The sequence below is a fragment of the Budorcas taxicolor genome, chromosome 9 (assembly GCF_023091745.1).
Source record: "Budorcas taxicolor isolate Tak-1 chromosome 9, Takin1.1, whole genome shotgun sequence".
Classification (NCBI taxonomy): Eukaryota; Metazoa; Chordata; class Mammalia; order Artiodactyla; family Bovidae; genus Budorcas; species Budorcas taxicolor.
In genome coordinates, this window is record NC_068918.1 from 80,628,087 (window position 1) to 80,644,465 (window position 16,379).

The 16,379-nt window shown below is 38.6% G+C and overlaps 1 protein-coding gene across 1 annotated transcript in view; it reads right to left on the minus strand.

Moving 5' to 3' along the window:
• The window catches only part of SYNE1 (spectrin repeat containing nuclear envelope protein 1), a 408,382-nt gene that overhangs the window by 283,823 nt on the left and 108,180 nt on the right, over positions 1 to 16,379 (minus strand). Inside the window, exons 34-41 of the mRNA XM_052645623.1 lie at positions 15,213 to 15,440; positions 14,734 to 14,832; positions 12,702 to 12,889; positions 12,179 to 12,302; positions 9,494 to 9,660; positions 6,945 to 7,098; positions 4,289 to 4,917; positions 1,560 to 1,739 (exon numbers count right to left, since the gene is read on the minus strand). Of these exons, the coding sequence (XP_052501583.1) occupies positions 1,560 to 1,739; positions 4,289 to 4,917; positions 6,945 to 7,098; positions 9,494 to 9,660; positions 12,179 to 12,302; positions 12,702 to 12,889; positions 14,734 to 14,832; positions 15,213 to 15,440 (1,769 nt within the window). The remainder of the gene's footprint in view (positions 1 to 1,559; positions 1,740 to 4,288; positions 4,918 to 6,944; positions 7,099 to 9,493; positions 9,661 to 12,178; positions 12,303 to 12,701; positions 12,890 to 14,733; positions 14,833 to 15,212; positions 15,441 to 16,379) is intronic.

Here is a 16,379-nt window from a genome sequence, read left to right on the forward strand (position 1 = left end):
TGGGAAGAGGGTTGGGGGAGAATGGATACATGTGTATGTACGGCTGAGTCCCTTTGCTGTTCACCTGAAACTATCACAACATTGTTAATCTGCTATGCCCCAATATGAAATAAAAATATTTAGGTTTGAAAAAAAGCTTATAGTCTAGTAAGGAGCTCAGACATCAATAAAATAATTCCAAAAAGTGAAAAAAGATTTTTTCCATGATTTAATTATTTCATGGTTATATGTTGTAGGGAAGAAAACCCACCTGCCTCCCTGCCACAAAAAAAGACAAAAAACAAAACAAAGAAAATATACTGCTCAATAATTAAAGTTCACATGAGATTTTCTTTTCCATTTAAATTATGCAAATTTTCATTGACTATGAGTCCCCTGAGAAAGGCTAAAATATGAAATAGTTTTTGTTTAAAAGACTAAAATGCCTTTGAGCAAACAATTCTTCATCCAGGTATTTTTCCAAAGGAAAAGGTGTGCACTAAGATTTGGGTACAATTCTATTCTCTACAACATTATTTATAATAGGAGAAAAATTAGAAATAACCCCAAAGTTAAAAATGGGCCAATAACTGAATAAATTGTGATACATTCTTGTAATTGAATACCATGCAACCTCTACCAAATCACAATTTAGAGAATGTTTAATAACACAGAATAAAGTTCGTGCAGCAGGATTATATTTTTTAAAGTCTACATTAATAGTCTACAGTATAATAAAAAATTATGTACACATAAAAAATAAATGTTTACAGTTGCTTTTGTAGTAATTCAAACTGGGAAGATCCCAAATATCTATCAACTGGTGAAAAAATCAACTTCAGTACACTTAGTAAATGGAATATCACTCAGCTGTTAAAAAAAAGAATGCACTTTGTGGATACACGTCACAATGTACTTGTGCTCAGTAAAAGAAGGTATTTAACTAAGTGTGGTAAAAACTGATGTACACACGAAAAGTGAGCATGAGTGTTTAGAGATGCTTTATTTATAGTCATTCAGACTGGAAAGAATCCATTTATGTGTGATTCTAAGAAAGAAGACACTACAGAGACAGACGTCTGATCAACAGTTGCCAGGGGTTGGAAGCGAGGAAGGACAGATTACAATGAGACATGAGGGCATTTTTCAGGTGGTGCAACTCTTACCACTTGATAGGTGTAATATTTATGCAACTATATGAGTTTGTTAAACTCTTATAGTTTAAGGGTATACACTTAGGGTGAATTTTACTGTATGTAAATCATATGTCAATTATAAACAAATATAACAGAACAAAACAAAACAAATCAGTGGTTAAGACTCTCCTACTGGTACCCTGTAAACGCTGACAATTCTTACTTCCGAGTATCGAATTTCACATGCAATTGCTGTCTCAAGAAAACTTCCTCAATAAAATTCTGTAGGACTAAATTTTTAATGTTATTAAAGAGACAGCGAATACCTAAGATGGCAAAAGATATTAAACTCTTGATCAGACCAACTCAAATCAACGGGCAATGGCCCAATGTCACAAAATAAATAGAAAGTTAAAAACAAAAACTGAGAAGTTTTTTACTTACTTTTCATGGATTAGTTTTTTGGTATCATCCCAGGTGACCTCTAAGCGGTTTATCTCCTTGTCAACCTCAGGTGCAAAGGCTACATCTTTCTGAGCAATTTGCTTAGCTTTATCTTTCAACCAACATAATTCATGCTCATGAGAATTCAATTCATCTTCTAACTGATTGAAGACTCTCAACCTGCAAATTAAAATGTTATTTTACTACAAGTGTTGAACTACTATTTCTTTTCTGTAAATAAGGGCTACCCTGGTGGCTCAGACAGTAAAGAATCCACTTGCAGTGCAGGAGACCTGGGTTTGATCCCTGGGCTGGGAAGATCCGCTGGAGAAAGGATAGGTTAACCACTCCAGTGTTCTGGTCTGGAGAATTTCTCTCAAGGACAGAGGAGCCTTGCAGGCTAAGTCCATGGAGTCACAAAGAGTCGGACACAACTGAGTGACTTTCACTTTCATAAACAAAGCATGCATATCAATAGCTAGGAAAGCTTTTAACACAGCAGTTTATGTATATCAATGAATAAAGATGCTTTTACAGTTAATTTTGCATAAGTTAGACTGTAACTTAGAAAACATTTGAAGTCATTTTTACCATTGACCTTCAAACTTCTATTAAGTTTGTATTCTTTTTCTATTTTCTTTTGATGTTATAAGAATTTCAAGACCAGGGCCAACATTTGAGGTAAAGTAGTTGAGTACTTATCACAAGCTCATCGGTAAGAAATTCTTCCATGCTGTGAGGTTTGATTCATATTAAAGTAATATTTAAAAATCACAGTCATTTCACTCAAAATAAAAATAGTTTTACTGAGCTTTACAATTAGTATGTTTTTAAAACTTTACCTATTTTTTTTTTTTTTAAGATTACCATAGAAAGGGTTTTTTTGGTCCTTAATATTTGAGTATTTGTAAAAAGTGCCCATGGAGAGGCAGCCATTGACTCTTTTAATTTTTGCAGTTTGGTATAGAGATGATTGTGTGCATTATCCCATTTAATTCCCCAAACAAAGTGGATAGGAACAGGTATTATCAATAGTTCCATTTCATAAGAAGATTTGTTCAAGGTCACCCAGTAATACCTAGGTATGGCATGACTGGAATTTAAAAAACAATCTAGTCCAGGCAACATTTTCCGTAGCCTCTGTACAACTTTGGTGAGTTTAGCGTTGTGTGTACTGAGGTGGCCCTTGAACCCAACCCAGGGCAACTTCAGCAGTTTTAGGATCTCCCGGTCAGCTTGGCCTGAGCAGGCTAGGGAGGGTCATGCAGCACCAATCTTATTGCACATTTCCTGGGTGAACTCTTGGCTCCTTTGTCACACTTGGCTCTTCCTTCTATCCCTACTCTGGAGGCCATTTTTCCTTTCCAAATCTTATTTCCTTTTGTAAATTTGTTGTTAAAATAGTCAGATAGCTTATTGCCCATGAGGAATACAACCTCAGTAGTCATTATCACCTAACAAACGCCTTTAGCTTAATGTTTGATTCTGGTTAAAAGGAAGCAAATGGCAATGATCTTGACAGGGTGAGTCTAATCCTTATCAATTATGGATGTCTTGGTATGACTCATCCCTGCTGTTTCTTTGCCCCCTGAAAAAATGGAAGAGAAAGTGATGCTGAGATGAGTGGGAGAAGTTCTAATAAGAAGGAAAAAAAGGATTGCAAGGAAGCCTATAGTAAAATATTGCTTAGAAAACTTACTGTAAAAAAACACCTTTGACCTCTTAGCTTCTCTATTAAACTTTCCTGACAAAACAACAAACTTTGCTTACGTCTACTTCTCTGCCTTCTCCACACTTCTAAGCAAACTGTTAAAAGTAGCTGGGGAGAACCACCTTGTCAGGCTGATTGGTTCCACTTTAAGTGAACGAATATAAATCTCAAATGGCAGCATATCACTTACCAAGTGCCCGAGGCTTCCTTTCCATTTCTCGCCGCATTTTCTACCCACAGTTTCCTATCACTCACTGTCAACTAATGAATTCACCCCAGTACTTTCTCATAGGCTAGAAGCCACTGGGAAAAATTCCCTCATATTTTACCACCAGAAATACAAATCCATTTCACTTCCTTTCTCCTTAGCTTGTCATTCTTGCTAACGAAGATGAGTCCCTTCTTCTATCAGCTAAAAACTGCTTAAAAATAGATAGTATGATCAATATACTCTATTGTAAATAAGATCTCAAAATGGCTTATATATAGCTCTTAGGAAAGTCCTTAAGGAAAACAAAGACATTTTAGTACTTCTTAAGTGCTAAAATAGTCATTAATTTTATCCTACGGTGGCCAAGCCAGTAAAGAATCCGCATGCAAATCAAGACACCTGGGTTCGATCCCTGGGTTGGGAAGATCCTCTGGAGAAGGGAATGGCTACCCACTCCAGTATTCTTGCCTGGAGAATTCCATGGACAGAGAAGCCTGCCAGGCTACAATCCATGGGGTTGCAAAGAGTCAGACACGACTGAGTGACTTTCATTCACTCATTCACATATATGCAAGCGCTGTGGCATGTGGGAATCTTAGTTCCCTGACCAGGGATCAATCTGTGTCCCCTGCAGTGGAAGTGTGGAGTCTTAACCACTGGGCCACCGGGGAGGTCCCCTCAAAACATTTTAGAAACAAGTCACTAAACATGGTACTATTATAGTTTTGCACAAGAGTTAATTCCAGAACAAATGAAAAGCAAAGGAATTAACTCTTGGCAACCGACTTCCAGGCAGTTGCCATTCACCTCTGCTGAAGCGCTTGTCGGGTTAGATCTTTCAGCCTCTCTCTGTCAGTCCTTTCTTCGATGTCCTCAATGCTTTTCAGCAGCTCCTCTTTCTGATCTCGGAAGGCCTTCTTCAATACTGCCAGGGCATCCGCCTCACTCTGCTTGGTTCCCAGAAGGTTCTGGATCCTCTCTAATTCCACGCTGAGGTGATCTGAGGTGGCTCTGCAGGATGTTCTCTGCTCAGAACCTCCACTTTTGAGATGGTACTGGGCTTTGGTAAGAAGGCCGTCAAGACTGATGGCAGCAGATTCTAGTGTTTTCACATTTCTAATAGCATCGTTTAGGTCCCTTTCTAATAAGTCAGACTGTTTCTTATTCATACTGTGGGTTGCTTCTACTGTTTGCCTCAGTTGGTGGAGACTCTCTGACAGAGAGGCGTGGCTCTGCAGGAATTTGGCCAGCTGGGACAGGGCATGCTGCCGCCTCTCCACAACCTGGCTGGCCTCCTCAAACAGCTGCAGGCAGTCCTCCGCCTTGCCCTGGAGAAGATGAAGGTCCTCGGCGCGGCTCAGGGCACCCAGCTTTGCCAGGTGACCCTGCAGACTCTGCAGTTCTCCTTTTTTGCTCTCTACTTCCGCCACGTGGTCCTGAAAGAGCAGAGAGAGTTAGTGATTTCCCAGATGCAGTGTGCTTAACTCACACAGATACAGATTTGTGATGTCAAGATATACTTTAAATGCAACGGATAGCATAGTACTTAAAGGTCAACTACGGTGAATCTTGTAGAAACATTCTTAAAATTTCTCCTGTTTTGTTTATCTATATATTTCACATAAAACACAACTCTCATTTGAAAATAATTCATTTCACAGAAAATAATTACTCCATGGACAGAAATAGTTACAAGAAATTATACATGGGTTTCCCAGGCAGTTCAGTGGTAAAGAATCTGCCTGTCAACGCAGGAGTCATGGGTTCAGTCCCAGAGTAGGGAAGATCCCCTGGAGAAGGAAACGTCAACCTTCTCCAGTATTCTTGCCTGGGAAACACCATGAACAGAGGAGCCTGGTGGGCTACAGTCCATGGGGTCACAAAAGAGTCCTACATGACTTAGCAACTAAACAACAAATATATATGTGTGTATGTGTATAAATACATCATACATATATACTTTTAAAATCATCCAAATTTTCAATTTTTTTTTTAACTATATGTGCACACCACATGCTAAGTCACTTCAGTCGTATCTGACTCTTTGCGACCCCATGGACTGTAGCCTGCCAGATTTCTCTTCCCATGGGATTCTTCAGACAAGAATACTGGAGTGGGTGCCATGCCCTCCTCCATGGGATCTTCCTGAACCAGGGATTGAACCCATGCCTTTTAGGTCTCCTGCATTGGCAGGTGGGTTCTTTACCACTATCACCACCTGGGAAGCTATTTACCTATACATATATGCAGGATATAACTAAAATATTTATGGAATTAGCTGTACTTTAGAATAAATTCATTAGATTCTATTTAGAATTACTAACTTATGGAATTAGCTCTATGATCTATGATTCATATTATATTAACTTGACCAAAAAGTTCATTTAGGTTTTTCCATAATGAACTTTTTGGCCAACACTTTAAATTTACATTTTATATATTATAATAATTCACTTACATGCAAATTATAATATTTATATATTAGAGCTAAGCTCTATTATATATAACACATATATTTACATTTTACATATTATAGTAATAGATTTATATACAAATTATAGTATTTATAATTATAATTAGAGCTAATATCAACAATTTCTAAGAAAGGAGTATAGGAACAGATGAACATTAATGCCTGTTCTCCTTAGCTTGACTACTAAACTTTTGAGGGCTTTTTTGAGCATTTACACTAGAAAATGTACAAATTCCCTCTCTGCCCCTTTGTGAGATAAATATTTTTAAAGCCTCTGGCCAATTTTACAACTCAGAATATCTTTCTCAGGGACTGGGGGAGCCATTTCTTTGGAATGTAAATCATTAAGGAAGATACCACCCCTGTCTTGTAACAGGAAGATACGATAAAGTACTTTTCTTCCGGGTAAAACCAATTAGCAAACCCAGCATAGAGTTAGCACTCAACAAATATTAAATGTTTTATTACTAAATGTTGTTATAAACTTATTATATAGCTTATGTCCAACTATCCCAATGCTTGATGGTCAGAATCTTATTAAATATTTTATATTTTGATGCCTTAACAGCTGTTTTACGTAAATTATGAATAAGGAAAATAAATCACGAATTTTAAATAACTTTCGAGCTAAAGGGTAATTCAGAAAAACTCTATCATTAAAGCATCAGAATTCAGTATTAGTTTTCAGCACTGTAACAAAGCAAACTAGAAGCTTAAAAATGAACATTATCATATCATTCACTCTAGAAATCATTTGCTCTACTTTGAAGGAGCAGTCTCTTAAGGTGGTTGCCGATTTTATCTGAAGTGGCTTTATGTGTTTAATTTGTCTGCATAACATGTTGCCTGGACCCATATACTCAATTGTTAAAACATTTGCATATTAATAAGAAGTTAAATTGTTGCCAGTGTTCTTTAATGTTGCATCCCTTTATAATTCAAGAACTCTATTTTATGAATAAATTCTTCTTCAATCTTAACAAACTTTACCTTGTGCCGTGTAAGAGCTGCTTGATGGTCCACTATGCTTATCTCAGAAGTAGTTTGTAATTCACTGAGGAACAGCTTAATCCAGACAGAAAAGGAAAGCAGCAGTTCATCAAATTGCTGGTGTTGGGAAACCACAGACTGAAGGAAGTTAATCCTATGTACAGAAAAGTGTTAACATTAAAATGCCTCGCATCTGGACAGAAAAAATTAATGACATGTTTCTAATCAAGGGCAAAAGCAAAGCTGTCATACATGGCCAGACCAGAACTCTTGACGTTTTCTACTTCTCAAGCCCCATTTCTCTCCCCATCTCAGTTAACGTCCTCACCATGCACCCAGATGATTTTGCGAGTCACTCTTCATCCCCTTGTCTTTACCACCACGTCTGATCTGTGTTGATCTTGCCAGCACCCCGTCACGGTATGTTCTGTGCTCTTCTCTCCCTTTCTATACCCTGGCCTAAATCTCTTCATCTCTTGCCTCTACCAGCCTCCTTCCTGCCACCATGGCCTCCCTACCATCCACTTTGTAGGTAACAACCAGAAATTATCTTAATATAATCAGAACATCCCTGCCAAGCTTAAACATGGGGGCAATTTTCTGTCGCATACAAGGAGGCAAAACTCCAAGGCTCCTTACTGTGGTCTGCAAGGGATCCCAAGTAATCAACTTCTCTGACCTCATCTGATACAGCGCTGCCCCATGCTTCACTCATCTCTGTTTCCTCAATATGTCAGCTCATGACTGTCTAAGAGCCTCTGCCCTTTTTTGCTTCCTCTGCCTGTATGCTTTGTCCCCAAAGTACCCCGAACATGCTTTGTATATAGTATTCAGATCTTAATCTGATGTCAAGTCCCCTGAGAGGCTTTGCTTGGCCACCCAATCTACAGCCCCTCCCATGTCATCCTATTCTGTTGTCTTCATATTACTGAACACCACTTGAAATGGTCTTGTTCATTCTTTTGATTAATGATCTATATATCTTTCCCTTCACCCAATAAGACATAGGTCTTGCTTTGCTTACTGCTATAAACTCAGTACCTAGAAAAGTATCTGGAATAGGGTCAGGGATCAATCATTGCTTGTGTCATGAATGAATTAGATCGACAAACAATAGGCGATCGGAGTTCAGAGCCCAAGGCGGGCATTCAGGATAACCTTAGGACTTCCATAGTGGTACAGTGGATAAGAATTTGCCTGCCAATGCAGGGGACATGCTTTTGATCCCTGGTCCGAGATAATTCCATCTGCTGTGAAGCAACTAAGCCTGTGCACCACAATTAACTGAGCCTGAGCCCAAGAGCCACAATGAGAGAAGCTGCCGCAATGAGAAGACTGCTCACCGCATCTAGAGTTGCCCCAGCTCACTGCAACTAGAGAAAAGCCTTCATGCAGCAAAGAACACCCAGCACAACCAAGATTAGGCAATTTCCGAAGTTCAACTCTTTAAATAGAATCTCATGCTTTAATACTTGTAAAATCTTCTACATGTTATCTTTACATGCATAGATTATATTTTGAATGCTTTCATACATTTGTATCATTTGTAAAATCCTTTTACTTTTTCTCTGGGAGGGTAGTGGAGGGCAGATCCTTCTCTATTTTGTAGAAAGTTACTCATCTTTCAAGAGTTTGGCACCAAAATCCTTTTGTCAGCCTTTCATGAACCCATTCAAATGTTCTTTGTCTTGGCTTCTGTAATATCCTGCGCTCCCCTCTCATTGGGTTTCTTGTTATTCCCATGCTGATCTATAAAATACTTGCCCTTGGGTTTTACTGATTTTTATGGTTTCAGTGTCTGATAAGTTGTCTCACACTCAACAGGTACCCAATAAATATTTGCTAATTGAGTATTTGAATGAATAGACAACAGAAAAATACAAGCTCCACAGAGGTAAAGAGAGGAACTCTGTTTACATTGCTAACCTCAGCACACAGACGCGTGTGCTACTCATTAAAACTCAGTAAATATTTGCTGAAAAATAAATTAAAAATTGACTAAAAAGGTTAACTGTTTTTTTCCACATTACATGGATAATCAATACCAATTTAAGACAAAAACTTGTTTTCTGGCATATTAGAAATATGTAGATGTCAATTGTTAACCATCTAGTCAGTTAAGATTTAATCCATGTTTGTCTCCTTTTAATATGATAATAATAATTTTCCTGTTCTCTATAAGACTGGCATGAAATGGGAAAAATACATATCCTCTGTTGAGAAATATCATGTGAGGTAAAATTTTATTTACCATTCTTTTCCTATATATAAACAACTTGAGCAACAATAATTAAAACATGAGTAATCCTACACTCTTTAATATCATTCAACTAATTTGATCATTTGCCTTGATTACAAGACAAATTTTGAATTGAGGGTCATTTGAAATACTAGTTTTAAGCACTTTGATTTATAAATGATGATTAGTTTTCTTCTCTTTATGCTCAAACAATGGGGTTAAGTAAAAGTAAACAAAACTAAGCTTTCTTAATTTATATGCTCACTGTTTTAAAAAATGAGCAAAACTAGAAGTTTGTTTGAAACCCAACCTTTTGCTAATTATCTGGGGCAAATCTCTCCATCTCTCATCCAACTGCTCCAATTGCAGTTTCATCATTTTCACATCATCTTTGGAGGCCACTGAGAAGAGGGATTCCTTTAGTTGCAATAGGTTGCTGTAGATGGAAGCCTGGGACACAACTTCATTTTGCAGCACCTGAGAGAAAAAGAATGGATTACAGATTTCATCCTAACAAGACTGACCAGGAAGGACCACACGACGTGATGGTTGTTGTCCAAAGGCTTTGTGTTCTTGCAAAATGGAGGTCATTAGGACGAGGTGAAGAAGAGTTTTTATCCCTTGATTTAGAATTGGATCCACTTAACCTCTAATGCAAGGCTTCCCAGGTGGCTCAGGGGTAAAGATTCTATGTGCCAATGCAGGAGACCCCAGACACAAGGGTTCGATCCCTGGGTTGGGAAAAATCCCCTGGAGAAGGATATGGCCACCTACTCCAGTATTCTTGCCTGGAAAATCCCATGGGCAGAGGACTACAGTTCACGGGGCCCCAAAGAATCAGATGTGACTCAGCAACTGAGCACACACAGCACGACCTCTAATGCAATGTTAAAAATGCTTCTGAAACCCGAATTAGTTTTCCAACAGTCTGAGTTATATTGTTAGGCAAATTTAGAAGCTGTGGAATTTCTTTCAGAATAAAGAAACTGAGTAGGTGAAAAGAATCAAAGAATAACCTGCTGAGGAAAAGCTATGCATATATCTCAATGCCAGAGGTGCAAGTCTAGGAACTGGGAACATGGTGAGTCTCTGGGTTTAAAAATGACATTAGGCCAAAGCAGGGAGCTTAAAGGCTCTTCATTTTATTTTCATACAACAGGACAGGAAGCACTATATGGACAGCTGTAGCGTGACACATAGATGATGCTCTTTCCCCTTTGTAGGGAGGTCACATGTGTGATAAAACCACTCCAGTACTCTTGCCTGGAAAATCCCATGGATGGAGGAGCCTGATGGGCTGCAGTCCATGGGGTCGCTAAGAGTCGGACACGACTGAGCGACTTCACTTTCAATTTTCACTTTCCACTTTCATGCATTGGAGAAGGAAATGGCAACCCACTCCAGCGTTCTTGCCTGGAGAATCCCAGGGAAGGGGGAGCCTGGTGGGCTGCCGTCTATGGGGTCACACAGAGTCGAACACGACTGAAGTGACTTAGCAGCAGCCGCAGCGTGGCACATAGATGATGCTCTTTCTCCTTTGTAGGGAGGTTAAATGTGTGATAAAAGCAAAATTGCTAAAGGTATCAGAGGAAGGACTGTCTATGGAAGCCAGGAAAGATAACAAAGCAAATCTGAGTAAGATGAAGGACACAAGGCCAGGAGGCTGGAACGTACAAGGAAGGTTCAGACTGGGGCAGGGAGCAGCTTAGTTGACACAGTTCCTGTATGTGGGCCTGCAGCCCCCTTTGTAGCTCTCTAACTTGAATAGACCTGTTTTCCATTCAGAGACATGTAAGAATACATTTTGATATGCACAGATAATTTTATGAACAGGAGCAATGACTTTCCCTCTTAGAATTCCCCACACTCTAACTGTAAGAAGATAAACACCAGATTGCAGATTGTGGATTACCCAGACAGGACAGTCATCGGAGACTTCTGAGCAGGAACTTTTGGAGAGATTAATGCAGAACTACTGCATTAATAAACTGTGTTTAATAAACTAGAAAAGCAAGAGAACCAAGAGCATGGGAAACCCTCAAAGTCAAAGTAGGAGAACATCTGAAGTTGGGAGAATAGGACCAGAAGCTACAGACGTGCACTGATGGAATTTTTAGAGAAGAAATTATGAAAAGTAAAAGAATCCATTTTCTTCTTAAGTGTTTTATAAAAGGGGAAGGGAGAAAATTGGGCTGCAAATCTGTTACACAATAAATCTCTTTGCTGAAGCAATTTTGCTTGTGAAATTTTCTGGCACAGATAGCATCACTTAAAGCAAGTTATTAATCTTCAGAAATCAGTAGCATTGTCTGTAGTTTCAATAACACTGAGAGATTCTTTAAAGTTTAAAAAGTTGGCTTCTTAAAGGATGTAATAAGCTAGAATTCTTCGTCTTTCGATCTCTTGTACTTTGCTTATTCACTTTTTGGCGTCTTGCTTGAAAATAATCATTACTGTGACTTCTTTCTACATTGTATTACTTCTCTCTCTCTCTTTCTTTCTTTTTAAACTTATCCCAAATTTATACAAATACAAAAGTATAAAGAATATAGCTATTATCCAACTTCAAAAACTATTCATTGAGGGATTTCCCTGGTTAGGACTCTGTGTTTCCATTACAGAGGACATGAGTTTGATCCCTGGCTGGGGAACTAAGATCCCACATGCCGTTCAGTGCAGCCAAAAAAAAAAAAATCACTCATTGAGAGTCAGTCTTGTTTCATCTATGTTTCCACCCACTTCTCCTTCAACTCCCCTGCCAGATAATTTATATTCAAGTGCCAGACATTATGCTACAGGATTTTCTAGTATACTGTGGAAAGTGGTCATCACAAAGTTTACCGTGACTTTGTCTTTCAGGTCAGGGCTGTTCTCTTCAGGATCACGAAATGAAAACAAGAAGCTAAGTTGGAGAGAAGGTTTGGTTCTTCATTTTGTTTTTACAATGCAGCCATTGCAAAGAGCATTTCATTCCCTCGCACTTCCTTGAACTTGCCTGTATTGACTGAAGTTCACTCTCCACCTTGACTCTGTCTGCAGAAATGTCGGCTTCTGGTGAGCTGGCTATAGCTTCACACCGCTCTAACCAAGTCAAAAAGGTTGACAGTTCTTTCTCTAGCCTGTGGAAAGCAGAGATCAGAAACAAAGTCTTGCAAAATTATCATATTTGAAAACTAAACCTTTCTGAAGTCGGGGAGTTCAACAGTAACCATGATAAATGCCACAGTGTTGGTTGTCTTTTTCTGGGTGTGAAAGTCCAAAAACCCCTCTTTTTGCGTTTGTGTATGAACTTGCCCATGTGCTTATATCTGTACCATGTGTAAAGACAGACACGCATCCTTTCCACAACTAGGGGACTTCATCTTATAATGAAGATCGGTGTCTTCCCATGGTAGGCACGTGAGTTGAGGAGTTTTACGTGTGGGATGATCGCTTCTCATTCCTCAAAGTTCAGAATTTTCCACTAAAGAGTAGCTATTGATACCCTGGCTGCCAATGGGAGAAGGAAGGCTGCTCACCTCTGCCAGCAGGCCAGCAGCTTCTCCAGCTCTGTCTGTCTCTCCTTCGCCCGACCGAGCAAACCCTCATAGCTCCGTTGCATGGTTGCAGCCTCCTGGATGGAGGAGTCTCTGTTGGATACCTTCCGAGCGCTGGCTGACAGGGCAGCCACCGTGCTGGTCAGCGATTCCAGGGCCTGACAGAGATCCTGATGCGAGGGCGAAAGAGTGCAATAAAGTCCCAGCACCAAGGAAGGAGACCCATATTTTCCCTTGAGACCAGTTATCACCAAACATTTCCCCAATGTCACAATAAACAGTTGTGGTACTAAAAAATGTCTCTGGGTGTGATTTTCAGCAAGACAGAGTGACAATTTCTTCATAAATGCAGAAGTCAAAGATGAGAACAGAAACTATTCCCCAAATAAGAAACTGTCCCTGTTTATAGGGATAATTTTAACTTTCCCTTAAGGATTTAGATAATATGTGAAAATTGTTATTCATGTTACAGCACAAGTATTTAAAAACACTATTCCTGATTTACAGGAGCTACATGCAACATGCTGTAATTTTATTTAAAATATCTATGGTAAGTTAGGACTGACATAGCTGACATCGAGAATCCATGATAACAACAATTAGGGTACCTGAGAATGTGGCAGGCACTGTGTTATACACATTACGTACATTAAGTCATTTACTCTTCAGAAGAACCCTAAGAGGTATGCTCTTTCATTATTCCCCATTTTATAGGTCAAAAAGTCAAGACAGAGAAAAACAACTTGGTTTAGGAAATCCAAATGGTTAAAAAAAAAATGCATTATTCTCTCTGGTACTCAACTGTTAATTTAGTTGTCTATTAAAACAATTCCATCAAGTCCGATTTTCCTACTTTTTCTCATTTGGGGGTTATTTCTTAAGAAATTGTATAAGTTATAATATAATGCATTTCTTACCATAAAAATTCAAATGATAGAAATTCCACTTGCCCTTCCAGTTGTGTTTTTGTCAATTGTTTGTTATTACTGCATCCTCTTCTCTGCGTTAATATATACATTTTCATGCATGCACACATGATAGGGATTATATGTGTATATATATATATGTGCTACATATATATATATACGCACATATATATATATATTAGTTGGACGTGAATTTGAGCAAAGTATGGGGGACAGTGAAGGACAGAAGAGCCTGGGGTGCTGCAGTCCATGAGGTCACAAAGAGTCAGTCGTGATTCAGTGACTGTGCAACAACAGCATATTTTTTGTGTTAATGAACACACTTCTTTTGAGTATCTTTGCCCATGTTCCCTTGCTTTGCTCCTTCCTCTAAATTCTGCCAGAAGCATCTGTTGCTTTGAAACATATCTCACAGTGGTTGGGATTCTGTGGTGGCTCAGACCGTAAAGAGTCTGCCTGCAATGCAGAAGACCTGGGTTTGATCCTTGGGTCGGGAAGATTCCTCTGGAGAAGGAAATGGCAACCCACTCCAGCATTCTTGCCTGGGAAATCCCATGAATGGAGGAACCTGGAAAGCTATAGTCCATGGGGTCGCAAAGAGTTGGACACGACTGAGTGACTTAACTTTCACAGTGGTTACCAGTTCAGGGACCAGACCAAAAAAGCTAGCCATTGAGGAAAAAATCAGTGAGTACATAGTCTTTGCACATCCGAGTGTATTGGGTTAAAATCTGAAATCTGTTATGCAAATATATGCATATTTTCTGCACATTTCATTTTTTATAATGTTGGCAAGAGGTAACAGGATTTATTAAAGCTATAAATCTGAAAAAGCTACATGTTTTAATTATGAGAAAAATATATCTTAAATGACTACTTTTAATAAATATTTTTAACAAAAGCTTATTTGTATAGTTATATTTCTTGTACTATATGAAGTAAATATATTCGATCATATTATTCCTCAAGTAACATACAATTTTTTTCAAACTTAACTGTCATAGAAATATTTACTGTTTTCTTTTAAAACAGGAATTATCACATTTCTGAGCAGATAAATAAGGAGAAATGTTGAAACATGCTATTACCATATGTTCTTGGAGAACTTTGTATGTTTCTGTAGCTGAAGAACATATTTTAACTGGATCAGCAAGTTTATCTTCAAATTCAGACACAGACTGCTGGATCTAAAACATTGGTAAAATATGAAAATATGGTGGGGAAGACATACATCAAGACAGAGAAGGTTGCTGGGGAAACAGTATGCTTATCTTTTTTGGATAACTTTCAATGTGATGATAAAATAAATTAAAAAGAAAAACAAAATCAATGTATCCCACTATTTGAAAGAAATCTAATTAAGCCATAATATCTTTCTGAACACAATATATAATGACATTTTTATATTCTCCCCAAAAAGGTTACATATAAATTATACTCTCAGTCATCACTGACAACTTGTTGGAACTGGCAAATTGTGTCTTTTTCCCTCATTCTATTATTTTTGGGTGATTTATAAAATGCAATCTGAAATAGGTAACTTTAGCATGCATGGGCCAATTCTTACGTTTTTAAGATTCTCTTCAAACTTCTGCTGCTGAGATAAATGTCCCAGGATTATTCCTTGCAGACTCTGTGCATGTTCTCGGAGCTCTTCCCAGTATCTTCTTATTTGTGTTAACTTGGCTTTGATGCGAGCAGATTCTCCAGTGGTAATAAACTGAGCAAAAGACTGAGCTTCTTCTTCTAGTCCTGTAATGCTGCTGATCTTACTTTCTATTTCCTTAATCATGACCTAATATTTAAAACAAGAAAAATGACAAGGTAGGCTGAGCAAGCTTGCCTTCCTGAAATGATACAATCATCTGCAGAGAGAAAATCAGCAGAATTTTCCTTAACTGGCATTTCAACATATTTGTACCACTGTAGAGCAGCTACAAACACACACCGTGGGTTCCCTGACCTCGTTTGGGAAGGATAGGCACACAAAGTCGGATAGACACACACTGACGGTGGGCGCGCTCTCTGGCTGGAGAGTAAGGAGAAACACCCACCCTGCTTGAAGGGAAGGCAGCAGAAACGTGACCCAGGAACTCTTACTATTTGTTTGAAGATTCAGAAAGTTCTCTTCTTATTCTATGAGTTGAGAATTTTGACCAATTGGTCTGGGAAGCAATATGTTCCCAAACTCACAGGAATGCTAACATTGACATACATTTAATTTTCCTAGAATGTAGTTTAGTTTTTCATACTTTATCAAGCTAAAAAAATTTTCTGCTTCTGCTTCAACCTAGTCTTTTAAAGTTTATCAACTAATCTTTATGCCAATGATGTCCAAATTCGGAATACAGTAGGGTCACCTGGCCCCATCCTCAGGGACTCAGACTCACTGGGTCTAAGGTGAGGCCCACTTTGCAGCTGTACAACTTCTGGGGTGATTCACTGCTGCTGACCCAGGAAATCCACTCTGGGAATCACTGCTTTATTCACTAGCTACGGACTTGACAGTAAAGAACCTACAGACTATGATTTCTGTTTGGGGCAGGAGGACATTTTATCTATTACCCAATACAGAAAGAGTACTGAAAACTGTGAAAGAACTGAGCGTGTGTGTGTGTGTGTGTGTGTGTGTGTGTGTGTGTTGGGGACAGAGGTTTCTTATAAACATAGATGAAAAACTATTTCTCTGAGAAAAAATCCAAATAATCCAATCAAAATAAAGCTAAAAATCCAG